A 26,866-nucleotide genomic window follows, 5' to 3' on the forward strand; every position below is an offset into this window, starting at 1 on the left:
TTCTATTTGAATAACAGAGACACTGGCATCGACTGATTTAGTGTGTGAAACCCAGCTGTTGGGAAATAGATTATTATATGTAAAATCAAGGTTTTCATCACAGAAGAAGAGACAAACAGGCGTGTGAGCAGCTGTATTTTATTGCACTTATCAGCACACACAACCCTTGTGCGCTGGCTGCCCGTGTCCCACTAGATGGTGGTCATGCTACAAGAAAAAAAAGGATGCAGACGCACGCCCGAGTTGTCATCGTTTCTGTTTGTCATCCTTCAGCACTTTTTTATGTGTTTTAAAAATATCCTCAGCTCACACGCTGCAAGGTTTGTTGTTTTGCCTCTATCTTTTAAGCTACTGGGTCTGTATTTCTCCTAATACACAGTGGGAAATCCCGAATGAGTGTCATGTAATATTATTTCCATATCAAACAATTTAACTACTGATGTTTAAGCACACGTTGTCCGAATTTAGTGAACTGCTGAATATGCTCTTGAATTAGGTGCCAAATCACCTTTCTGAGACTCTCGCAAGTGAAATCTCAGAATCACAGAATGGTTTGGGTTGGAAGGGACCTTAAAGCTCATCCAGTTCTACCCCCTGCCGTGGGCAGGGACACCTCCCACTATCCCAGGTTGCTCCAAACCCCATCCAACCTGGCCTTGAACACTTCAAGGGATGACGTACAAGCTAATGAAGGATTGTAATGAAATATGTGTAGACATAAAGCAAAAATTCTTCATGGAGAAACTGAAGTAAAACCCGTGTTCAGTTCTCGCAGGGGCAGGGTGATGTCCTGCTGCTGGTAAGGAAGCCTCCAGAGGGATATAGATCTCCAGGGAGGCAGTAACACCATGAGGCATCACTTGGCAGCCTACAAGTTCAGTTTTACTCTCGAATCCCGAGTGAGTCCATGAGGTATGATAAGACAAAGTGCTGGTGCTGCACATGGGTCACGGCACCCCAGGTTCAAACCAGGCTGGGGACGAGCAGATCGAGAGCAGCCCTGGGAGAAGGATTTGGGGGTGTTGGTGGGTGAGAGGCTGCACAGGCCCCAGCCCAGCAGCTCCCCATGCCCTGGGCTGATCCCCCAGCGTGGGCTGCAGGGAAGGCGGGGGGATCGCGCCCCTCTGCCCCGCCCAGCTGAGACCCCACGGGCAGGGCTGAATCCAGCCCTGGGATCCCAGCACAGGAAGGACCTGGAGCTGCTGGAGAGAGCCCAGAGGAGGCAGCAGGATGAGCAGAGGGATGGAGCAGCTCTGCTGGGGTGAAAGGCTGGGAGAGCTGGAATTGTTTAGCCTGGAAAAGGGAAACTTCAAGGTGACCTAATTGTGGCCTTGCAGTGCCTGAAGGGAGCCCACAGGAAAGATGGAATGCGACTGTTTATACGACCACGTAGTGACAGGACCAGAGGGAACGACCTCAAACTGACAGAGCAGGTTTGGATTAGATGTTAGGAAGAAATTCACCCCTGTGAGAGTGGGGAGGCCCTGGCACAGGTTGCCCAGCTAAGCTGTGGCGGCCCCATCCCTGGCACTGTCCCAGGCCAGGTCGGACGGTGCTCGGCGCACCCTGGGCCAGTGCGCGGTGTCTCTGCCCGAGGCAGGAGCTGGAACGGGACGACCCCGGCCGTTCCTCCCCGCCCGGGGCGCTGCATGTCGGGCACTGCGGGTGTGCCCGGCCGCGGCCCCGCCCTTGCCCTCAGGGCCGCCCCGCCCCGCCCCGCCCCGCCCCTCCCGCCGCGCCTGCGCGGGGCGGCGCGCGCGCCCCTTCCGCCTCCCGCGGAAGCGCCGCCCCCGCGGCTTCCGGGATCCTGCGGGTCCGAGGGAGCCTCGGGACCCCCGGGCGCGGTGGCGGCGGGCGCGGAGCTCCAGCGGCCGGGGCCCGGCCCCAGCGCCCCTCCGCGCCGAGGGCAGCGGGGCCGCCGCCGCTGCTGCTGCTGCTGAGGTAAATCCGCTCGCCGTCCCTCCCCGCGCCGGCGTCCCCTCGCCCCGGCGGGTCCCCGCGGGAAGGAGCGCGGTGGCCCCGGGAAGGGCGAGCGGGGATGAGCCGCCTCAGGCCGGGCTGAGGGCTGGGCTGCTGTTTGGGCTCCGTTAATGGGGTGTTTCTGCGTCTCCTGTGGCTTTCCGCGTTATTTACACCAAAAAAAAAAAAAAAAAAAAAAGTCGTCCATCAGCAGCTCTGGGAAGAAGCCTGGATGTGTCCCTGAGCCCCAGCGCGGGTGCTGGAGAGTCCGAGCTGCCGCCGTGGGAAGCTGGAAGGGCAGGGAGCAGCTCCCATTTGACTCCCACCTTTCCAGCCGTGCCCTGGCGCTTGCTCCAGGGAGTTTCCCTGATTTAAGTGGCTCTAGTTTTCCTTATTTCCAGGAGGGAAGAGCAGCGCTTGCAGGAAGTGGGAATGCAAATAGCTCTGAAATGAGAGGGTGGGTTCGTACAGCACAGCGTGAGTGTGATCTGTGACATAAAAAAAGGGATTGGGAAATCACTGGCTACTTTTTATACTGAATATCCACTCGTATGATGGTATCAGGATGCAGAATTACAGTGATGTAACTGTTTGCTTTGCTGGAGACATAATTAGGTTGAAGTCGCCGTGACTGTTCACATTAACAGACTTAAATTAGTTCTTTTGAAGTGAATGCTCTCTGACTTTGAAAATTTACAGATAAAAAGGAGCCGTACTGGTTCATTAGGAGATAAACTGATGTGAAATTTTAGCAGTTTGAGATTAGAGTTAAGTAGCTGAGAGCTCTTTGTGGCTGAAAGGAATTGGTAATACTTTTATCTCTCTAAAGCTTCTTGGTTTTCCTTTAGCATAGTATATATTGTATCATACAGATCTGTTGTATTTCTTTTTTATGCCTTTTATGAGGACAGAGAACTTTTAAGGAAGGTGAATTGATGGAATTTTGCAGCGGTTGAAAGGCTGAACATGAAGAACATTGAGGAAATATGAGGGTTTATGTGTCTGATATGAGAAGCAATTGAAACAAAGGCTCGAATGTTCCTCTAATGAATACTGAAAGTTGCTAGTGAGAAAGTTTGACCAATAGCATTATTTTTAGAGTCTGGAAGGAAGAATCACATGGACATGGATATTGATGTGGATATAATAGCTGACATAAAAATGTGCTTGCCGGCTTGATATCACAATGCAATCACTGTATGTGATACCTGAGCTCTCTTCAGCTGAGTGCGAGGATGGAGAGTGCACTGATGAATGCAAAAATTAGAAATAAAAAAATTACTCTCTTAAGTAGGATGTGATTCATCCAATTGCTCTCTGCAAAGAGGTAAAACTTTCAGCTTTCACATCCCAATGTTGATATTGGTGTAAGCCTGCAGCCTTCTGGAGTCTGATCTGAATTCAAGCCTGTGGCCCTGTTCCAGAAGAGGCAGAAATCAAAGCCCAGCCATAGATTTATGTTTGCGTCCTTCTCAAGTGAAGGTTGTTTAGTCCAGGAGTGTTTTGTCCTTGCTGCTGTACCTCAGTGACCTCTTGGTGTACCAGATAGTGTGTTTGGTTCTTTGCTGGGCAGAAAAGTCTTGTGTAATATATTTTCTTTGACTTTCATATCTCTGGGTGAAAGATGTGTTATTGAAAAGATATCCTGCTGAATGTCTCAGGTGTTATTATGTGCTTATGGAAGAGTGATTTGGTATCACAAATCTGTTCTATGTCTGATAGCAAATCTTTGTAATACTTTGTACAATGTGTTCTGAATACATGCACTGGGGTGTTTTCTTTCATTTTTAATAACTTCTTTTACCGTGAATCCTCATTTCCGGGTTTTGAGGATGTTGGTAAAGATACTACTGGCATAAGTCGTAGAAATGGTTTGGGTGGGAAGGGACCTTAAAGATCATCTTGTTCCCCACCCCCTGTGGGAACAGCTTCAATTAGATGGGATTGCTCAGGGCTCTGTCCAACCTGGCCTTGAACAATTCCAGGGATGGGGCAGCCACAGCTTCTTTGGGCAGCCTGTGCCAGGGCCTCCCCACCCTCACAGGGAAGAATTCATCCTGTATGTCTAAACTAAACTTCTTCTCTTTCACTTTGAAAGAATACATAAGTAATTAGGTGCTCAACTTCCCAATAAGAGCTTCATACTTAATGCTGAAGTACTTCTAATATACCCTTAGTCTGAGATGATTTAGAAGCAGCACATCCCCTTTTCAAAGCTGGAAAGGAGCAATTCCAGTGTTCCTGATGGTCTGGCTTCAGGAGAATTGTTACAGTAGCTTGAAACTTGACTGTATTAAATATGTACTTAGTGAATATTTTTGTCAATGTGTTGCACACAGTCTCACATTAATTCTGTGCTCCCACTGTGACCTGTCCCTGTGTGCCTGCAGTAGAGCAGAGATGGACCAGCACAAGGAAAGGGCTGCAAGGTATAAATAGGAAGTTCAAGAGATAAATACTTAATATGTTTTCATTAGAGCAAAAACAACAGGGATTTGGAAAGATGGTGAGCTGTGCCACTGAGGATGGATTTGGTGATAACACTTCAGGGTTGTATCATGGATCTCCATCACAAGCTGTTTCAGCTGCTCTTCTCCAGAGTTGTGTGCTGTGTTAAGGACATCCCAGATTCCTGAACTGCAGTGAGGGTGGCTGCTAGACCAGAATTGAATTGAATTGAATTGAATTGATTTGAATTGAAACAAGCCACAGCTGACTTTTTAAATGCCTTTGCAGTATGGCTTGCCTGGATCTGTAATAAAAGTAGGTGATTCTTCTAAATTAGCCATGACTCCGTGCAGACATTGTCTGATGGATATTTATCTGTCAGCAGTGAACAGTCCAAAGTGCCCATGGAGTTGGATGCAGGAGGAGGTTGCCTGCTTGGTTTACTTAAAACTCAGAAGTTCCTGGAGTTAATGTTTATACTGTAACCTCTTAGATTACAGAGCTGTGATTTTGATTTGCCAGTGCTCTGCTTCCAGGTAGGATTTAAATCCATCATGTGTAAGTGCTGCAGGATTATTACTCTGATGTGCAATATGTGTTGGTGTCCCTACAACTATTGAGAGCAATCAGAAATATTGAAATAAAGGCATTTTCTTTATTGTGTTACTACTGAAATGGAAGGAAACGTAGTAACTGTCCATTGTGTAGCTTGAAGGAAAAGGCAGCCAAAAAAATTCGTGCTTTGACAGCTGATGGGTTTTTAGCCTGTATATAAATTCTTACTCGTTTAAAAAAATTGCAGAGAAATAAGCTTTTCTTTTTTCCTTCATCAATGCGTTTCTAGTCTGCCTCAAAAAATAGCAGGGAAAAGGACTGTTCTTAACCCTGGAAGTGCCTTTTTTAAAAAATTTAATTACCAGTTCAGGGGTCTTATGATACAATTAGTTACGTTGTGTCATTTATCTTCCTAATGCCCTGGGGTAATTTTCCACTGAAACCAGTCATTTTACAGGACTCTTCTTTCTGGTGATCATGAGTTTATAATGTAACTTCTTCAAAAGTTGTTTGGGGTATTTTTTATTCCAATGGTATTTCTGCATTTTAGGCCTGAGTTTCAGTACCAGTGAGGTGCAGGTCAGGTGACACATTCCCAACCTGAGAATTTCAAGTAACACCTAAGAGTGGAACTGGATTGGGTCAGGTTTAATAGAACCACGTGTGCAAACAGATGATGTTGTGCATGAAGCATTGAATAATTTAGTGTTCTTTTCTGGTGCTAGATAATGATTTGGGAAAGGTCAAATTAAAAACTGTTGCTTGGTGTATTAGAGGTTGGAGTGTAATGCTTTTTCCTTTTGTACTCTTACGTATGCAACAAAAAGTAAATTTGGTTAGGAGAGGCATTGAAGCAAATAAATGAAGAGTAGAGGGAAGCTGTGAGCATCTCAGTGGGGATGCTGAGCTCTTCATAAAGGGAGAGCTTTCAAACATTGATCCTCTTCCCTTGGAGGGACTGAGGTGGGGGCATCTGGGGGGGAGAAGGACAAGGGAAATCACATGAGAATGCCTAAATCCATTATTCTTGCAAAGCTGATCTGAGGGGACACTGGCACATAAACCAGTAACTGCTGAGGCTGTGATAAACACAGATTTTGCACAGGATTGCAGTTGGGATTAGGGACTGACTGAACAAATCACATCCCTGTCTTGTCAATAAACTCGCTGTGAGCAATTGCAGCTGATTACTCTGACTTGAATATTTCACCTGCTGAGGCTGAGTGTGTCGTGTTCCATTGCCTGTCATCCTCAGCTCCAAACGGGTGGGTGACACTGGACATTAATGTGAGACACTCAACCTGTCTGCTCGTGTGTCTCTGCTCAGCTGCCACCAAATGCCACATCAGTGACAACTTAATGGTTGTGGATTTCACAATATTGTGAGGTTTAAGAAAAGCCTGAAAGCTTATTTGTAAAGCAAACCACAAAGCAATCACAGCTTCCTGCAGTGATACACAAGATAAGGGGGGATGGTTTTAAACTCAGAGGGTCAGTTGGGATTTGATATCAGAAGTTCTTTACAATGGGGATGCACAGGTTGCCCAGAGATGCTGTGAATGCCTCATCCCTGGAAATGTCCAAGCTCAGATTGGATGGGGTCTTGGAACAACCTGGGATGGTGGGAGGTGTCCGTGCCCATGGTGGGAGGTTGGACTGGGGGACATTTAAAGGTCCCTTCCAACCCAATCTATTCAATAATTCTGATATGTGCATAATAAACATTGGCAGTACCATTTAGTCTTGCAGTAGAATGTTTGTGTTTGTTTGAATAAGAGACTTCTCCTTTTCAATTCCCCTTGAACTGGGAAAATTTGAAAATGTATACTGAAGGAGTCTATCAGTAATGTTCTATTTGGAGTATCTATTTCTAACAAGCTGCTTTCAGAAGCTTCCCTTTTCAAGAAAGTGACTTTGTATTTCCTGTAGCTCTTAAATGTCAGAATCCTTATGTTACTCTCAAACTCTATTAATTTAACCTTGCAAATGAGAGTGATTTCCACATCACAAAATTTACTTCAAATAAATAGAAAATAGAACAAATGAAGAAAAAAAACCCTAGGTACTTCTTTAGGCAGCTTTAATCAGACAGCAATTCAGGCCCACACCTCTTCTGTTCTCTTCCCCAAATAGAAATGTAATGTGAGGTTTTGTGCTGCAATCCTGCTCCAAGTGCCATGTGGTGATTTCCAAAAGTTAACAGCTGAAAATGCCAAGTTTTCAAGTACCTGGTTTTCTAAATAAAATACAAACTTTTTCATTGTAGCTACATGCAGCGTGTTTCAAAGTGATGTTTATTATTGATGTTTATTATTTGTATTTAACAGTATTTTTGTGATGCAGCTTTGCTAATCAGTTTGTTGGTGATGTCTTTTCAGATTACAACAGACATGATTATGTGAATAGCCTGGGATAGCCCAAAGGCAGGACAGGATGTCAGAATAACATACAAAACGTTTTTGAGGTATTTGTTTTGTTTTGAGTTTCTTTTATTGTGCTAAATTTTTTTTGGTTGTTTTTAAGACATTTAAGCAAAATGAGTGCAGTAATTCTGTGCAATTCCATACTTAAAACATTCCTTGAAAGTTTTATAAGCCCTTTTCTGATGGAGTAATAACTGATTTGCATGGTTATCTTCGTGTTCCAGCTGCTAATTATGGAGTTTATGAAACTTGAATTTTCTTGACCACAAGGGCTGGTGATGTCCCAAAGTGCTATTGGACTTAATTGGCATAGATTGTAGTTTTAACTATGAACATTTAGAAAGATTAGGATAATTTAAAGTGGATGACAAGAGGGCCTTATCTAGGTTAAGTCTGAATTACTTTTAAGGGAGGTGAAGTTCATTCTTTCCTACGGTGATTTTCTAGTGTGTGACAACTTCATCTGTGGCTTAGCAGCTGCATTCTGATGAGAGAAAGGACTTTAGTCCAAAAAAACCCCAATGTGGGAACAGAAAACACAATTTAACTCCTAGGAATTGTAATAGATCCAAGCAGCAGAGCTGAATTTCAGTTTGTTCTGTTCCACAAGCAGAGAATGTGTCCTTCAGACACCTCACTGTGTCCTGGGAGCTTCCCAGCTATTTTTGCAGTTGCTCTCACATCTCTCTGCTGCATCTGCATATATTTATTTTCATTTCTGGTTTCTTGGATTGCTTCTGCCTGGTTCTGACATCAAGGCTCAAGGATCAGAAGGATTTCCTGGGCAAAATGTGTTTATCTGCTTCCTGAGAGAGAGTTTCTAAAGGGTTTAGACAAACATAGCTTCATCAAAACCCATCTCAGTGCCACTCTCTTCACCTGGTAATGGTCACTTGGACCATTCTGGAGGAACAAAGTGATCCCATATTCAAGGTCTTGGGATGGAAATTGCAGTGCCATAATCCCTACAGTCGTCTATAGGCTGCCATTAATAAGGGGGGGGGAAAGGGAGACCTCTGTGTGCCTGTCATAAATCAATAGAAATGCTTTCAAGTTTCTCTCAGACATGGCCTTTAATAGCATGAATCAATATGATTTTTAGAACACAGTATACTTTTAAAGCAGCAGGATATTCTTGAGGCCTAATGTTTAAGCTTTAATTTGTCTCCTGTTTGTTGATAGCACTTCAGTTTTGCCATTCCATATCTTTCCTTGAGAGAGATGTCTGGAAAATAATTCTGTTTTCATGAGAACTGTTAAGGCTTCAAGTCTGGTTTTTGCTCCACATTGGAAGGACAACAAAGCCCTAAAAGAGTTTTCATGAAATTAAATTAATTAATGTGTTCTTTGAAAATCTGATTCATGTAATCTGTTGCCATGTTAATTTAACCACAACCATTTGTTTCCCTTAAGTTTGGGCTGATCTGAGACCATTTCATAAGTTATCCAATATATCTTTGTAACAAGCTTGTGGTTTTTCCAAAGCAGTTGCATTTTTGTCAAGATACTTAGTTGCTTTCTGACTTGCTTGTTTGTTGTGAGCAATGTATTAGAACAGCTTTTTTCCCATCCTGGTTTTCCTTTCTGCTCTTCCCTCACTTACTAGAGCAGAATGAGAAGTCAACAGTCTGGTGCCATAATTTGCTGTTTTCAGAGAGACATGAGCTGCAATTTAACGAAGACTTTGCCATTTTAGTTTGAGATAAAAGAGAGAAGTTGTGTTTTTAACAGAAGAGGAGGAGTGGTTTATGGGCACAGCGTGATGGAAATGAAACCAGTCTAAAATCTCTTTGTCAGGCATTGAAGTTGCATGTTTGTGGTGGGTTAACCCTGGCTGGACACCCACCAAAGCTGGTCTGTGACTCCCCTCAGCTGGAAAGGGGAGAAAAAATAGAAAAAAAGGCGTGTGGGTTGAGATAAGGGCAGGAGAGATCACTCAGAAATTACCATCACAGGCTTGACCTGGGGAAATCAGCCTAATTTATTACCAATGACATTAGAGTAGAATAATAAGAACGAAAAACTAAGTCTTAAAAACAAAACCTTAAAACATGTCCCCCCTTCTTTCATATTCATCTTTGTGTAGCCATAGAATTGTTCAGGAGTCGATCAAAATGAATCTCAGTTCTGTTCTGAAGTCGGACATGCTTTACCTCCCAGAAACAAAAACCCAGAGCCACCTGCACTCAGTTTCCTCATAATTAGTTAATAATAGTGATGATGAGGATGATGATGATGGTATCTTTGTCCCTGCAGGGTGAGGCCAGCAAACCATGCAGTCATCAGGGCACCGTTTCCGCGATGTCGAGCACCACCCGCTCCTGGCCGACAATGACAGCTACGACTCCTCCTCCTCCTCGGAGGCCGACATGGCCGAGAGGGTCTGGTTCATCCGGGATGGCTGTGGCATGGTCTGTGCCATCATGACCTGGCTCCTGGTAGTCTATGCAGACTTCGTAGTGACTTTTGTCATGTTGCTGCCTTCCAAAGACTTTTGGTACTCTGTGATCAATGGGGTTCTCTTTAACTGCTTGGCGGTGCTGGCTCTGTCGTCGCACCTGAGGACTATGCTGACTGATCCAGTAAGTATCCAAGAGTTCCTTGGCATTGGATTGTTCCCTCCATCTGCAGAGAAGTTTGTAGAAGTGATACCAGTCTTCTCCTGCTGGGAAAAGTAGTGTTAGAGTCAAAATCCTCATGTTAGATTAAAAACCCTCAAGGTTTTGATGATCCCTGTACTTACTGTCAGGATGGTACCTGTACTTCTTTTGTTGTTCCTTTAATGAAACCATAAAGGAACAGTCAATGTAAAATTTTTATAAGAGTGTTAGACTCAAGAAAAACCCATAAAATATTACCCCAGGTCCTGAGGAAGCTAGTAAAGTTTAGTCTTCTCTGTCCTCCTTTTTCCTACTTTTTTTTCATCAGATTTATTTTCACAGTTTGTACCTTCATCCTGTTGCATCTCTTGAAATGTTTCTTCCAATTGTGGCACATGGAAGAACTTCTAGAGGTGGATGTGCTGCAAAACCTCAGGCACACTTTGGCATAATGGAAAAATCACTATCCCACATGATTCCTGCATTTTTGTGTTTAGGTTTTTGGAGTCAGAGAGAAGGGAGATTTACACTGAACGTACATTGAAGCAGTGCAGGTGTTAGAGATGTTGAAAATGCTCATTTTTCTTAGGAATTTTACTCTTCAAGAGATGAAATAGTTTATTTGGTATTAAAATCTATTACTATTTTTAGGGAATAAATCTGGGAAAAGGGGTGTGAGGGGGAGAACATCTGTTTTCTCCAGATTTTGAGACAGTAGCAGTGTATAGAGAAGTTATGGGAGCATTCAAAACCCCAGCAGGGTGTTGTAGTTAATGATTTTCTAGGTCTTTGGTTTGCTTCTGCCCACACCCAGTGATGAAATATTACAACTTCTACAAACTGTGACAGCTAAGAGAGTTAATGGTTTAAGGATTTATTGCTTAAACGTACGAGCTGGTAAACCTGGGTGTCTTTCTAGACCTGTGTTGTTCTTTATGGGTAAAACATGATCTAAACTGGGATGAGTCACTGCTTTTTTTCCTCTGTTCCTTTCCTGCTGACTCCCAGAATGGAAGACGCAACTGTGTGATAGAAACTAAGATTAAAGGAAGAAAGGAATGAGCTGCCTCGAAACATATGTGAATTAAATTTACTCTTGTAACTATAAAAATAGATTTTTGGTGGCTGGCTGTGACTGTGAAAGATGTTTTTGAAATAGAGCATATTTTTGTCAGCAAAATGCTTAAAAGCATGGCCTGAGGTTCTCGTCCTTGTGACAGGTGAATAAGGGAATGTGAGATGTTTACACCAAATTATTAACTCAAGTAAGAACATTCAGATTGCAAAATACACTTGAGAAGTACAACATGAGTGTTTAAGGAAGTCTCTCTGAACCCCTGTGAGTACCAGTTCAAGTTTGAAGCACCACTCAGCCAAAGAGCTTAGCTGGGACAGGACCTGGGCTGTCTCTTGGGCAACACAAACACAAATCTATTGTTCCAGGCCATAATAACAAAAACTCCCTGCCTAAGCAGAGGGGTGTTTGGCAGTGGAATCTGAATTCCTGCTGGTTTCTTAATTCTGTCTCAGAACTTCTTAAGGTGTCTGTGTCAAGTGCTGAAGTTGCCATTTTTTTTTGAACGAGTTTTTTTTTGGAATGAGAATTAATTGTAGAATGTTGCAGTTGGTTTAGGCTGACCTGGAGAAAGCTCTTCCTGTGTGAAGGAATTGCTGACCTGGAGCAGTTGGTACAGAAAGGCCCTTGCACTTGGGTGTCACATCCCAGTTTATTTCACAATCACTTCCTCTCACAGATAAGGCTTTACCTCCATAAATGAGCAGGGTGACAGTGGTGCTGTCCATTGTTTTCTGCTTACTGATCCAAATTTAGATCCTGAACTCAGGAGGCTGATCTGCTCTGTGATAATCAGATCAGAGAACTAATGACTGAAAATTAATTTCTTTTCCCAATCAATTATTTTTCTTTTGAATCAGTTCCTTCAACTATTTACCATGAAGCTCCCCAATAAAGAAGAATGAAGAAGCCAGTGCTGGTTCATGCTAACAGTGTCCAAGCCAAATATTTAAGGAAAAAAGGATGGCAGTTCTCAAAATTTGGGGCAGGTGGTTAAACCCTGGCTTCAGAGAGCTGAAATAACGTCTTTTAAGTAGTTGCTGATTTAACTTTTGTGGATGGCTTGGCCCAGTAATCAAATGCTGCAACAAGTATTTGGGTTACCTTCTCAGCAAATGCTGAGCAGTGCTTGTATCTGCAGGGTAAGATGTGTCTCCCTCTTCATTTCTGTGGGCTGGTGACAGGATATTCTATGAGAATTAAGCTAATACTTGGCCAGAGATGAGTCTTGCTGAAATAAAGCTGAATTTGAGGTCAAGCAGAGGTAATTTATTCATTTGGAATTGATTCTGGCTTACAGCAGACTGGCTTTGAATAAATGAACTTATTTCAGCAGTTATCTGGAGGTTACTGGTATGAAGTCTATGAAATGTATTTTTAAATGCTCTCATGCCATTTAAGAAGCTTTCTCTCCTCTAATTGAAATGATTTCAGGGGGCTGTGCCCAAAGGAAATGCCACTAAAGAATACATGGATAATTTGCAACTGAAACCAGGAGAAGTGATCTACAAATGTCCCAAGTGCTGTAGTATCAAACCTGAGCGTGCACACCACTGCAGGTATGCCAGACTTCTTAAAGAGTTCTGCATTTGGAGGCATGGAATAACATTCCTGATATTTATCTGTTCATTTTTATCCCCCACAAATTTCTTTTGGTGTCTGCTAAACTTTCAAATTCCTACATTGCAGAGTATTTTATAAGTGTAATATACTGTGGCCAAAAATGACTATGGATGAGGGGAGAGAAGTAAGAGACTCAAAGATTTTATAAAAATAACTGTTCTCTGGTGTTTTAAATAATTTTGATCTGTGAATATTCTTTCCAATTCTTTTTCTGTGAATATTCTTTCCAATTCATTCCAATTCTTTCCAATGAATATTCTTTCCAATTGCAGTTATTGTGCTGTGATGTGGGTAATGCAGGGCAAAGAGAAGGATCTCAGAGAAATTTCTGAGAGGAGCTGATGAAAGAAATGACTCCTGCAGTCTTAAATTAACAAAATTCAGAGTAGTTTTAAATGATTACTTTGTGTCATCTCTTCTTTGCAGTGCATTTGAAGTTATATGTGAATTAGCAGATTATTTTCCCAAAGTTGCATGAATAATTGGTTAAATGCACTTCTGCTTATTGAAAAATCCATTTGAGTAAGGACAGAAGTGATGATCATTTGAACTAAACATGCTATGGAAGAGATAGTAAATGTATATTTTTAATTCTCAATCTTTGGAGTTTTCAGGCACTGTGGAAATGCTGTTGTAGTGTTTATTGTGTGCCAGTTGAAAATAGCTGTGCCTGCATAATCAGAGCTTACATAAAGATGCAAATGCTTCTGGTGGCTCTCTAGGTGTGGGGAGTGATGTGTGGTGAATTGTGAGGAGTATTAAACTGAAATCCTTGAGTTAGTGCCTGTCAAAAGAACAGAGCAGAGTCTTGTCAGGACTCTGAGATGATTCTGTAGCTTTGTGGGTTCTAAATTAAAAGCCTCGTGTGTGTCACTGCTCAGTGCAAATGCTATGGCTGAGAAGCTGCTCCCATTATAAATACTCAGCCTTGGCACCCAGCTCTTGTTCTTCTCTCAGCTGTGAGTGGGTTTTTGTATCTGGAGTGTGAAGGGAGAAGTTCCATGGATGAACAGGCGAGTATGGAACAACCTCCAGCTAGTTTGTGTGTGGATTTTGCTGGGGTGCAGATCCCAGGGCTGCCTTCCTGTGCAGGGAGTGTGGTGCTGATGCTTTATCAGCTCGGGAGTGTTCACGAGGATGGCTGGGGGTGGAGACAGCACTGCTGCTCCTGTGGCAGCATGGAAGGTGGAAATAAATCCCTGGGGATCCAGAAGAGCTGTGCAGTGTTCACATGGCCTGGCTCTGTGTCCATGGGCTGCACAAAGGGACACCTGGGAGCCCCTGCTGAGTTTGGGCGGGATCTCACTGATTTTCTCATCCCACATTTAGGTTGATTCCTACAGAGACCTTGCAGGTATCTTTGGAAAGCATTTGCCACATCTTTGGTCCCGATAGGGTTTGCTAATTTGGAAGGAGCCCTCAGTGAAGACATCATATGTTGAACTCTCCATATGACAGAGAAAGAGCTGGAGTATCAGAGAGCCTGGAGCTCAAATACCTTCTTTATAGCAAGAATTTGAGCAACACTTATTGTTAAAGCAGAGCAAGAATAGATAATGCCTGTGATAAAAGAGATACCTGATATTTTCAAAGGGTTTGTTTTCCCCAAGCACCTGTTTAGGGATCCAGCTTTGTGTGTCTTATGAATTGTTTTAATCCTTGGTTAAATATTCTGTTTGATGTTCTACCTAAGGGCAAAGGAGGCATTTTGGGGCTTGCTCAGTGCATCTCTGGCTCCACAGAACCTCTGAAAGAGAAAGCCAGAGCCTGATAGTGTTTTGGTATCCTTTTGTGAGGCTGCTGTCATGTTTTTCTCAGCAGCTGGATTTCTGGTTTTATTGTCTTTGTTTCTGTTAATCTGAATCTTTGCCTTCGATTTATCACTGCAGGAGTTTGCCCAATAGAAAAAGGGTTTGTTTGATTATGCTGCCAATTTTTTATTGGTTTGCAAACCCATTCCAGGCACATTAAAAGGATGGTCTAGTCCCAAGTATTCAAAGTGGCAATTTGCTGATAGAAGAGACTTGAAAATGAAAATTGAAGTTGGTTCCTGTTGGGAAATACTTCACTCAAAGCCACAGTGCATGTTTTGAGTAGTACATTATTAACAGAAGAGACTCTTAGGATGTAGTTACGAAAATTGTTGTGCAACACTGCAACAGAAGTTCTTTTAAGGAAGAAAAATAGTTTCAAAATACATATTAGTGATGGGGAAAAGAGCAAGAACCTTTTATTTACAGCTAAGCATGTCTGAAATACATTAAACCGATGTTTTACTGAGCAGTTAACATTTTCAGCACGGGGAAGAACTCTATCCTGAGTGAATGGGTTTTCATTTTCACTGAAGGAGCACAGCTGTCATCATTTCTGCCTGTTCTGAGTGCCTCTGTTTGTGTGTGGGGAGCTGTTACTCTGAATTAAGTCACTGAGATGTTTCCATTAGGCTCCCTGGGAATATCTGTTATCCACACCCATTTCTCTTGAGTCTTTATCTGTGTCTTTCTGGATGTTATCTTTGGCATTCAGAGCTGTAATTGCACCTCCCTAAGTTCATGGAGCAGCAATTCCAGGCTGGAGGAGAGACCTTCCTCCATCCACAGGTGCTTGGTCTCTTTGCTTCTCTTTTGTGTAGGGTGAATGACCCAGGGTGCAGCTGAGGGAGGGATTTCCCCAAACTCCTGCTGTATAAAAAGGAATAAAATACAAGGGATGGGGTAGGAAGAAGGCAGAACCACTGCTTTAAGCATTGCTGTGAGATTTTTGGTGGGAGATCAGGAATGAAGGCAGGGCTCCAGATATCTGAGCTCTGTGTGGGCTTGTGAGAAATTCTGAATGAGCAGAAGCGAGTCCTGCCCACCTCACATCCTCCAGCATTCAGCTCAATTGAGCCTGGATGGGATTTTACTCAGCACTTTGCATTAATATTGCTTTTAGAGTGCTGGCGTGGATTCTGTGACACATCAGGAGCCTTGTGTGGTTGTGGTACTCAGGGAAATGAGAGGCTGAACTTACAGGCAGCAAGGAAAGTCTTTTGAGAAGCCTCCTGAATGCCTCCTCTTGAGTGATACCTGGTTTTCCTGCACCAGAGAATGGTTGTGGTGTTTATCTGGTATTGGGATTTTCACTTGTATTTAAAAAGTCATTTGTAGTAGAGGATGAATCCTCTTTAATGTCCATAAAACAGGAGGCAAGGGGAGCATAGGGGCTGGGTTTTGATAGCTCAGGGCAAAGGCAGCTTCATTTGGGATTCTTCCACATCACCTGCACAGTGATATATTCTGCCTCTTGCTGAATTACCTTAGAATCATACAAATGTAATGACTTAAAAATTATTTTCTGCCTCAGAGCATTGATTTCCCCCCACACCTCCCTCTTTTGTCACTCCAGTGACAGTCACCCAGCTTTGCTTCGTGGTTTTCACTGCAGTACTTGTAGATACCACACATAAATCAGCCTGTGTTAAAAAGAAGGGGTTTGAATTAGAGTGCCTGCCTTTTTTAGGCTTATTTGGCTTGGTAACTGCTGAAGTGAAAAATCTTTAATGTTCTGGGTATTCCACAGGAAAATCTGGAGCACTGAGTGTGTGGCTGTGTTAAGTACAAAGCTGGGAAAATGGAACATCAGCATTGCTTAAGCTATTGATTTATGAAGAACTACAACAGATGTTGCAACTGTTTTGTTTTTCGTGTATAACTCTTCATATTTGGCTGCAGAATTGAGCCCTCTGCTGCTGTATGGCAAATGTAAAATGGAGTTACTGACTTCTGTTGACATAGCCTTGACTCAAAACTGGGCAGGAACCCAGTGAACCAGCAGAGAACAGGAGTGTTGAAGGAGTCTTGAACAAGTAGCCTCTCAATAAGTGCTGGTTATAGTTTCAGTCTTTGTGTTTGCTGTTGAGGAAGCAAGGTCTGACACTGTGTAAGCTGTGCTTTACTTCAGATTCTGATTGCGCAAGTTTAGAATTTTATGGCCGGTTGAGACCTCAAGAGTGACAGTTTCTCTCTTGAAAATGTGAATTTCTTGGGCTTTTTCTTATCCACAAGCAAAATTTACAACTTGAAAGCTTGTAAACATGAAATACTTACTTTAGAAGCTAAGAAAGCTTCTCCAGAAGGGAAAAGGTTTCATTAATACTGAATCTAGAGAGAGCTGAAGCTTTGCTCATCTCTGAGCAAAGAACTTCACAAATATCTGAAGTTCTGGATTTGCTTGATTGTGTGTTTGGCTATGCAGTGATGGTGTTTTATTGTGAGGAATATTTTATGTACACAGTTTTGGAGGTAACAGAAGCTAAGTTGTGAGAGGGAACAAACAGTTTCTATAAAAAAATGCAAATTCTGTCTGCAGTTTGTCAAGAAATATTTCAGCACATCGTCCTATGGCCACTGGCTGCCCTTGTTTCTACATCTAAAATACAATTTCTCAACAGAAGCCTCTTGTCCTTTCTTCCAGTATTTGCAAGCGATGCATCCGAAAGATGGATCACCACTGCCCGTGGGTGAATAATTGTGTGGGGGAGAAAAATCAGAGATTCTTTGTTCTGTTTACGGTAAGTGAACATCACCAGCAGCTTGATTTTAGTCTGAATCTACCTTGATTATAACAATTTTGGTTGTGCTTAGTGAGTAATGGCTTCAGGACACGATCGTGTTGTTTTGGTTGGGTGGGTTTGCAAGATATTTCTACCCATATTCATTTTAATCCTGTGCAGTGCTGTTGTTCCAAACTTTCTTCATTCTGCTGTGTTTTGTGTAGTGACAGTGAGTGAAATGATGCTGTCTCTTGTTTGCAGATGTACATAGCCCTAATTTCAGCTCATGCTCTCGTACTCTGTGGGTTTCAGTTCTTCTCCTGTGTCCGAGGGCAATGGACTGGTGAGCAAATAAACTCTTAGTTTTCATTATCATAATCTAGCAGATATTAGGGAAAAGTCATAGCATTCCACCTATTTTAGTCCCATCTTTTTAAAGTGATGTCCTTAAAACATTTCAGATCTGTTTATCCAACACTCTCCTTTTTCTTTCTTTGGTTTTTTCCCCCTTTTCCATCAGTCATTCTCTGTGAGAGCTGTGGCTGTCAGGGGCATTCTCACTCCCTTTACACACAGTAGTAATTTACTACCTCTGTAGTAGGAAGGAAACCGAGCTGGTCCTCAACCAGCTCAGCACTACATCACCTAAATTAGGGCTTTGTGTGTCCCACCTCAGTTCTGGGAATGACATCTGAAATTTAAATGAATTTCTCCCTCATTCCATTACTGGAGCTAACTGTGGAGCTCCTGCAGAAAAGAAATTTCCTAAACTGTCCCAGTTTTTTTATTTAGACTTCTGGCTTGCATTTCTTAATGTGCTGGTGTGCCAGAGCTCATTCTGGTCTTGTGCTTTTAGCAGAATATTGTTGATATTCATTTGGTATATGAAGCAACAGGGAATTCCATGTGATTTTCATTTTTTTCTGAATATTTCATTAAATGGATGGAATCTTAGAACATTTTTACTTTAAACATTCACCTTCCTGTACACTATCCCATGCCTTCCCTGTTAAAATAGAATTGAGTTAATCAGGTGATCAGAGGCTCTCCAGAGATGTAACTGTAAATGTGAGGCAGAACTTGATTACTTTGTGTGGAGAATTAAAAGAAGAATAGTAAAGCAATCACAGCCAAGTGGAACATCTGTATTAGCCAGCAAGTCAGGGCTGACAGTGGGGATGGTTTTTACAGCATCTGTCATGCAGGAAGCTCCAAGCTGCTCTCACATGGGCAGTTCTGAGTTCTTCAATCACCTCATGTGCAAACATTTATTTGATATCCTTGAAATCCCGAGGCAGGATAGCAGAAATAGTTACCATGTGCTTTATAGGAAGCCAGAAGTGTTACTTCCATAAAAGTCTTTATTTTCTTGGTCAGCAAATAAAGCTGCTGCAAAAACAGAAGTTTGTTTTAATTGTGAAATATTATTTCAAGTGCCAGACATGTAGAACATGCTCTATAATTTGCTGTTGGGGTTTTTTGTAACCACCTATCTCATTTTCACAGAGTGCAGTGACTTCTCCCCACCTGTAACTGTGATCCTGATGATCTTCTTGTGCCTTGAAGGTTTTCTGTTTCTCACTTTCACTGCAGTCATGTTTGGCACCCAAATCCACTCAATATGCAATGATGAAACGGTAAAAACCTCGACTTTTTTGTATTTTATAAGATCTATTTTGGGAAGATGTGATTAGATGTGGTTTTATTTGCGTGAGGAGAGGCTTTTATTTTGGAGAAAGCTGCAAAACTTCAATAGTTCCTCATTTTTTTTTTTGACAGTTGGGAAGATTGGAATAGTTTATTGGGGGTTGCTTTCTAACAGAGCTTATTGCACTATTTGCTTTTCTGACATTTTGTAGTTTGGTTTTAAGTGACAAAGAATGCAAAGCTTCTGACTTGAGTTTTGACTTTCCCTTCTCTGCTGGCACAAATTCCTGATGGGTGCCATGGGAAGTGTTTGCTTTTCTCAGGTTTACATTGAAAATCACTGTTGTTCACTTCACTTTGATACATTTTATCAGAGGATAAAACATAGTTTGGGCCTTTAGCTCCCTTGCCCTTTGATCTGCAGTATTGCATCTTGAGAGAATAATTGACTGGAAACATAAGGAAATTGAATCCTGTGACTGTTCAATATTTTCTCATGTTTAAAAGTGTGTTTCTGTACTGAGGAGAAGTGCAAAACAATTGGTAAATATTGAGCCTTCATTAGTGGGAAGCACAGAAAACGACCATCAAAATAATGCATTTGGGAGAGTAATCCTGGCTCCAGTAATTGTGGAGCAGGAGCCTGATTGTCTGCTTTCATTAACTGAGTAAACAACTTGCAGGGTAGGCCTATTGCTTGTGGATCCATCAGCTTTTCTGGGATTTTTGTCTTTTATCTTGGGGGGGAAAGAGAGTGAGGTAGATCAGCCTTCTTGTACATATTTTATGTCCTAAATTCCTGCCCTGTATCCAAGGGGCTAAAACAATTTCTGCTTTCTTCCTTAATAATTAAATAGCAGTAAGAAACTAATGAGCTGAGGAGCAATGCAATAAAAATGCAAACCCAGTTTTTACAGCCACCATTAGATTAAACTAAACTTTGGACTTAGCAGTGCATCCCTGCCTGTGCTTATTTACAGGAGATTGAAAGACTGAAGAGTGAAAAGCCAACGTGGGAGCGCAGACTCCGCTGGGAAGGGATGAAATCTGTTTTTGGGGGCCAGCCCTCACTCCTGTGGATCAACCCTTTCGCAGGATTTCGGATCAGGCGACTTCTACTGCGAGGAAAGAAAGGAGGACCTGAGTTTTCTGTTTGAGTCTAAATATGCTGGAACTTGCAAGAATCCTATAAAATATTTATTTTGGGGCCAGAGAAGGCTATCTACATATAATCTGTGACCAGGTGAAACTGATATCAGACATTTGCTTGTAGCAAGCAGAGTTTTCTACGTTTATTGTCACAGACATCTCATTAATTCTGAGACAGGAACTGGGTCTGCCATGATCTTCACAGCAGGATACCAGAGGAAAAGCACGGGGTCACACTAAAGAAGCCAAATGTTGTCATGCTACTGTAATTTATTTTCTGAGATTACTTCCCCATTTTTTGTTAAATCCTTTTTATTTGATAAATGTCTGGGGAATTACCGGTGTGTTTTTATACCAAGTGTAAGTCCTTGGGTGCAGTTGTCAATCATTAGGAGGAGCATTCTGGTGAAAGTTGATCTCCAAGGAGACACAGCCTTCTCAATGCAGATTTCAGGGAATAGTGCTTAGTTCAGTTCTCCTTTCTCTTTCAGCTCATCCTGATAAACAGAGCTGTACCTCTGTGTCCCACACATTCCTCACCTGCAGGTGATGCCAAGGGCTGGTGCCCAGCACAGAGGCACTGTCACAGCCCTGCCCAGCATCTTTCCAGGCTCCCTAAAGCATGGCCTGTGTTTGGCAGTGTCCATCCCATCTGGAATTTAGGGAAAGGTTACATTTTTGCTCGACAACACTTGTAACTTGTCTGGGGGCCAAATCCTGCCCTGGGAGGTGCATCTCCAATTCCTCATGCATTGTTTCCAGAGGAACTCAAGTGTGGACTGTGCAGGGGTGAGTGGGACCAGTGTCCTGCTGTGTGAGGTGACAATGAGTGGACAAACTGGGGGTCATTCGCTGCAAACACTTTGTCCTTGTAGGGTCTTGCTCTGCCCCTTTTTTACTGTACAGACTTTTCATAGAAGGAAAGCTGTTAAGGATCCCTTGAACAAAGACATCAGAGAAGGAGGCAACTTCCCTCCTTTCTCAAGTACAACATATCTTAAATGTAGAAATATCTGCAATAGAACGAGTTATTTTGAGTTTAACCATTTCCAACCAAAACTACTTTGAAGAAATGAGAGCAATATAGATCTAGAACTGCTTTATGTGGGCCTGACAAACAGCAGTAGTGCTAAAAAATGTTCATAAATTTGCAAGTAATGAAATACGAGCTGCAAGTAATAAAAATCCAGCTAAAAGTTGATTCTTTAAAAATTACATTTAGACTATTTTTTGTATTATTGTTAACCTATAAATTACTGACAATATAAAGGATAAAGCAGGAGCCTTGATGCATAGCTTGAAATCGTGCCTAGAAAGTTAATAGCTCCCTGTTTTGGGACTTGCCTTAAAATTGTCCTGTTCTTGCTTTTGCTCAGCCAGTGGCACTGGTGACCTGTCCCACCTCGAGCAGTTCAGAGCCCTGCATTCCAACCTTTGTGCCCTGCAGGAGCTGTTTCCTTTGTCAGTGCCCTGCTTCTCCATCTCTTTGTGGCATCCTGGTTCCAGCTCCATCAGCTTCTGTTCCATGGGGTGGCTGAAGGTACTGAGGGATCCATTTCTTGTCTGTGGCCCTGTAAACAAAACTGTGCAATACTTTGGGATATTTTCACTTCTCTTGGGGAGGGTGGTGTGGAATGCTGGAGGCTTCCTAGTTGGAAATCCACTGGAATTGCAGTCCAATGAACAAAACTGAGGGGAAAGCTGGAAGTTCCACAGAATTCTGTGCATATTCAGTTGCACACCTTAAAGATTGGGGGGGGGGGAAGTGTCTTGCTTTGTCCTGAGGCTCTTACTGTGTATATTGTTCAATGAGAAAATCAGAAAACATCACTCCAGGTGATTGAACCCTGTGACTTGGCAAATGTGTGCGTGTGAAATCCGGTTTACTCGGCTTTTCAAATCCTTATGTTGTAATTTTTTTTATTATGTAAAAAAAAGAATAAACTAATGAATTGAAGTCTTAGTTGATTAACTTCTCTACATGTCACTTTTTTTTCCCACATATATTTAGATTGAAGCAGCTTCAGGGATATGGTCTTGAATCCTTCAGTTTGTAATTAATTTGTATTTATATTAATTAACAGGTGATATTGCTCCAAATTAAAGAGGCTCCTCTGCTTATTAAGAATTTTAAGCTACACTCTTTAACTCTTCTTGGGCATTCCCTTTTCTTCCTCCTCTGGTGTAGCTGCTTATTTTGGTATAGAACCATGGAATGATTTACATTGGAAGGGATCTTAAAGCTCATTGTGTTCCAGCCCTGTTGGTCTGAGGTGAGTGGGGAAAACACTTGCAATTTGAAAACTTACCTCAGTATTCCAGCCTTTGCACTTCCAAGGAATTTGGGATAAATACAGCTTTGGCCTCCCCAGTTTCTCTGTGCAGATGTTGGGTTTTTCCTCTGTTTCTGCAGCTTCAGGAGCAAAGACAGTTCTGCAGCCTGGAGAGCAGCAGGTTGGGAGTGTCCACCCAAACAAGGGGGAGGAGGAACAAATGGCAGTAAAGGATGGAGAGACTCAAAGCTGTTCATTTCCCCTTTGCAATAATGCTAAAAAATACTTGGAGATATTTCTAAATACTTTGAGATAGATCACACTTTTCTACTCTGCTGTTTCCATGGAGAAAAGAGCTCCAAATCCATGAACACAGACTTGGTGCCAGTGCTGCTGATATTTTTGAGCAGGTTAATGATTTGATTGTGTTTGTGTGCCACAGCAGCCGGGCAGGGCTGTGTTTATGTGTATTTTAGGGAAGAGTTTGTTTCGTCTCCAAAGGGAACAGAGGCCCCTGCAGATGGATCCTGCCAATTATCTCCTTTTTATTTTCTTGTTTAATTTCTGGTAGTAGTGTCAATATTGTTCCAGGAATCCTTTCTGAAGCCTTAGACTTAGCAAGAACTCATTTATGGATTTTTTTTATGCCTGTCCTGTGCAGAAATGTTAAATTTCTACAACTTTTCTGCTGCTTTCTGTTGGTTTCAGGTCCACACGTGAATGTATTTAACACTGTTGGAGAAAGAAGGTGGCTGAAGGGGGTTTGAAATACAGAAATTGGGCTGTAAAATGACTCTGGAATCTGTTAATAACACTAAAATGGAAAGCACCAGCATTGGTTCTGTATATTTGTTTTCTTCTGAACAGGGTTACAGGTCAATTCATGTTTTAATGTGGATTGGTGGTTCTTCACTGATGAGATATTGTTAATTTTTTATTTGGCTTCTTTCACTTAGTCATGGTTTTGTGTGTTCTGAATGTCTTTTTGTTCCCTGCCTGTATTCCAGTAGCACATCTGCTCCTATCCTGCACTTCACTCTTGTCATCCCCAACCAGAGCCCTGCAAATTATCCAGCAGGCATCAAAGCAAGCACAGGCTGAGTTTTTTAATAACAGAAGTGAAACTTTGCACATCCAAAATATTTCTGCAATTTCTTGTTCTATTAGAGTGCAGCATAAAGTTAATTTTAGACCCAGATTCAATGGTAAAGATGCCAAATACTAGAATTGTCACGGAAAGGGATAACTTAGAAATATTTATGGCTTTCTTGCCTGAGGTGCCCCATTCTGATAAGCAGCTGGCATCTGGCAAGTGAGATATTTTTAAATGATGGCTTTGAACCTGCTTCATTAATCATGATTCCAATAATTCCAATAAAATAGCCACTTCTGAGGTGTGTTTGCATGAGAGTATTGGTTTAATTTACAGTGGGGTTTGAGATAAGGAAGCCAGAAAGATTCACAGCAAAACTCCCCATTTTGGGCCTTTATACAGTAAATTATTCTTGCTGCAAATCTTCACCAGACCAGCTGAACACTGAGGGCTGACTCTGATAGCTGCTGGTGCCTGGACAACTTTATTTTCTTCTTAGCTTGTGAATTCCATTGGTGTCCAGTGAAAGCCAGACTTTGCAGCCATAGGTGCTTCTTTTTAATGAAAAATAGATATTTGTGTTGGAGAAATCGGTGGAGAACCTTGGAAACTTGGTTTTGAATTCAAGAAAAAAGGCAAACTGTCCTTATGAAATACGAGAATATGGAATTTATTTCCCCCATAGATTTATTTTCTTACCATTAATGAGTATAAATGTACCTTTAATGTCTGGAAGAGGAATGGAATGGAGCTGCTGGAGGCACTGGAAGCAGTGCTGGCTCAGAACAGTTGCATCTGTCATGCAGCAGGAATGCCTGCAGTGGAACCTGCTGTCCAGATAGAGCTGTTTCAAATCAGACTTATCAGCATAAAATGTCAGATCAAATTCATCATAGGCAGGAGAAAAAGAAAACATTCTGGTCCAGGTGAAATTTGAGCTGTGCTCTGATGGTTTTCAGCTCGTTCTGGTGCTGCAGAAGGGCAAGGCTGTAATTCCCCTGCTGGTGGGAGCTCGGATGCTCTTCCCGACTTCCCTTTCAGTGAGGGATTGTGTTTCCTCCAGCTGCACATCTCCAGGTGCTCCCCAAAGCCCCTCTGGGCTCCACCATCTCGGGTTTGCCATCAGCAAGGAGGGGTTTGGGGGGGTTGGTGATTTGTGCAGAGGGTCAGAACTAGGGATTCTCCATCGTGCCCCAGTGCTCAGGGCAGTCACTCCTGATCCCCCAGTGGCTGTTAGACAGAGGTTGGTGGACAAATGAGCTTAAGTGTTGTGGAAATCTGATCATTTGCTTTCTAATAAGGTCCCATTCATTCAGATCAACTCCGTGGCACAACGACTGCACTTTGGGAGCTCTTCAGGCTGTGTAGTCATCGCTGGGCTTATTTAATTTGTTGTTTAACTGCTGATTAAATGTTACATTAAGGCAGAAGCACCTTGGTTTAAGCACAAACTCTTTTTACAATAAGTGGCTCACAGACCTGCCTGTTCCTCTTTGTGGGTAATTCAGAGCCTTGGAGGTTACATTGTAGACATTACAAAGAAATATAAAACTACAGAAAAATCACATCTGTGTACTGAGAAAAGGTATTTTGGGGCACTTGCTACTTCCAGGTTTGTTTGCAGTAAACATTTGGAGAAGATACAAAGCAGGGGCTGGGATAAGTCAACCTTGATTTGGGGGTTTACCAGACCAGCAGCCACGGTGCGAGGCAGAGATCTTCGCTGCTGTCGTGTGTTAGATGTGCTCACAGGGTAGAGTCCATCAACTGGCTCACAACTAGACTCTGGATATATTGGAAATTATGGAAAATAGTAAAATGTTGGCATTGCTGGTCATAAATAACAACTGGCCATTGTTAAATGTTGGCTGCTCTATGGGAACAAGGCCCCTCTGGGTGGAACAAGAAGGCCTTGGCCTGCTAAAGGTTTTGACGGTATTTTTCCTAAAGTTGAACATGCCACAGGAGAAATGGGAGTGTAATTAATTAAATTTGTGTTGGGAATAGACCTTTTCACCCCAGTTCAGGCCATGCTGTGTGCATGAAGGGTTACCAGGAGCTGTGCAAGGCACTGGGATTGATGGAGAGAGCGGCCAAAGGCTCCGAAAGGGTCACGGTGGCACCAAGCAATGATCACAAACACACTGAGGAGCCCTGCCCTGAAGAGCTGGCAGTCCTGGCCCTACTGAGGAGGGCATGAACCCCAATCCCATGGGGGTGATGGTGGTGGGAATTCCGAGGTGAGGCTCCTCTGCAGGCTGCCCCTGGCGCTGGGCTCACGGACGGGGAAGGGTGGGAGCGACCGATCCGACTGCAGGCAGGGGGGTGCTGTGCTTTGCCTCTGCAAAGAGAAAGGGCCCGTTTCACTTTCAGCACGCTTTCCACATTGCTCCCACCTTCTCCTTCCTCCTCTCCCTATAAAATCTCCTGCTTGGGGATCACTGTCTGAGGCAGGAGCTGCACTATGGCGCTGGGCCCTGCGCTAGAGCCTAGTTTATAGTCTTCACTTCCTGTGCTGGCAGAAGGAGACGGAAGGGATGTGTCAGGAGATGCTGTGGGAGAGAAAAGAAACAGAATTAAGGTGGACTTGGATGCTGTTCAATAGAAATCAGCAAACCGTCCTACAAACTGAGGAGCAGGAGCTTGGGGGATCCTGGCACATCCTTCTTTCCTGGTTCTTTCCTGGTTTGTGAGGAGGCACAGGGTGGACTGACAGACATGGACCAGTTCTTCTCAGTATTTTGTACTTGGGAAGCGCCCCCAGCTGCTTTTCAATCCTTCATCTCCTTGTCAGAGGAGAGCTCAGCCTGCAGCCCCACTGTACCTCATTTACAGAGCACAGCATTTCTCTAATCTCCTTTGCTGGAAAGGGGCTTAAAAACTAAATAAAAGCCACCTAAAATGCACGATGCCAACATTTATATAGCTGAGAAACAGCAGAATACACTCCGGGAGGTACCTGATTGTTACCGGTAGAGGGAGGGAGACTGTGAGTGCAGGACACTGTGATTACATGGCAGTGGTTGTTAAATTACAGCTCCTGTTCTACTTTCTGGTTTTGACAGCACGGTCCTACAGGGGATAAATGCCTTAACCCACACCCCAGCCGTGCCCAGTGTGGGTAAAGCTGGTCCTGGATTCAGGTCCTATTGTTTGGCAACAACCACAGTGAACTCCTGCCACAAACAACCCTCAGTCCTCCTTTGTGCCATCTCCCAGTGCTGCCACATCCAGAGAAACACCCAATCTTGATTTATTGCTGCTTTTTTCGATCTTGCAATGTTTTAGTAACACCTCAAGACCCCCCTGGGTCATGCTGCCATTAAAAATCCTAACTTCTGTTTGGAATCATGGAAAGGAGTCAGCCAGGGGGACTGAGAGCTCTGATTCCAGTGTAACACTTCAACTCATATAAATAAAGAACTCAACTAAACTTAAATTTACTTAAATGAACTTAAAGAACTCAAATTTACTTAAATAAACTTTT

At 42.8% G+C, this 26,866-nt stretch overlaps 2 protein-coding genes across 8 annotated transcripts in view; one reads left to right on the forward strand and one right to left on the reverse strand.

Annotated features, from left to right (window-relative positions):
* Positions 1-1,792: 1,792 nt before the first annotated feature.
* Positions 1,793-21,985, forward strand: ZDHHC7 (zinc finger DHHC-type palmitoyltransferase 7). 2 transcript variants are annotated; one of them, XM_069026958.1, is made up of 8 exons: positions 1,793-1,941; positions 7,341-7,426; positions 9,642-9,967; positions 12,495-12,619; positions 17,139-17,235; positions 17,479-17,560; positions 18,724-18,854; positions 19,845-21,985. In XM_069026958.1, the coding sequence occupies exons 3-8, from the start codon at positions 9,659-9,661 to the stop codon at positions 20,019-20,021; spliced, it is 921 nt and encodes a 306-aa protein (XP_068883059.1). In that variant the 5' UTR covers positions 1,793-1,941; positions 7,341-7,426; positions 9,642-9,658; the 3' UTR covers positions 20,022-21,985. The 2 variants fall into 2 exon arrangements, with proteins under 2 accessions (XP_068883059.1, XP_068883060.1); XM_069026959.1 differs by lacking the exon at positions 7,341-7,426.
* A 2,040-nt stretch (positions 21,986-24,025) lies between these two features.
* The window catches only part of LOC138117029 (hepatocyte nuclear factor 4-beta-like), a 36,511-nt gene continuing 33,670 nt past the window's right edge, over positions 24,026-26,866 (reverse strand). For 5 of the 6 annotated variants that reach the window (XM_069026952.1, XM_069026954.1, XM_069026956.1 and 2 more), the window contains one exon: positions 24,026-25,931. In XM_069026952.1, the coding sequence (XP_068883053.1) occupies positions 25,795-25,931 (137 nt within the window). In that variant the 3' untranslated portion in view covers positions 24,026-25,794. The remainder of the gene's footprint in view (positions 25,932-26,866) is intronic. The other variant, XM_069026957.1, reaches the window with a different exon arrangement.

The sequence above is a fragment of the Aphelocoma coerulescens genome, chromosome 11 (genome assembly GCF_041296385.1).
Source record: "Aphelocoma coerulescens isolate FSJ_1873_10779 chromosome 11, UR_Acoe_1.0, whole genome shotgun sequence".
In the NCBI taxonomy this organism is placed as follows: domain Eukaryota; kingdom Metazoa; phylum Chordata; class Aves; order Passeriformes; family Corvidae; genus Aphelocoma; species Aphelocoma coerulescens.

Excerpts from the sequence above, each read along its gene's own strand:
- ZDHHC7 (XM_069026958.1), top strand. The coding sequence starts at position 9,659 with ATGCAGTCATCAGGGCACCGTTTCCGCGATGTCGAGCACCACCCGCTC. Across the intron at positions 9,968-12,494 it reads GGACTATGCTGACTGATCCA|GGGGCTGTGCCCAAAGGAAA; the intron begins GTAAGTATCCAA and ends AAATGATTTCAG. Across the intron at positions 12,620-17,138 it reads GAGCGTGCACACCACTGCAG|TATTTGCAAGCGATGCATCC; the intron begins GTATGCCAGACT and ends CCTTTCTTCCAG.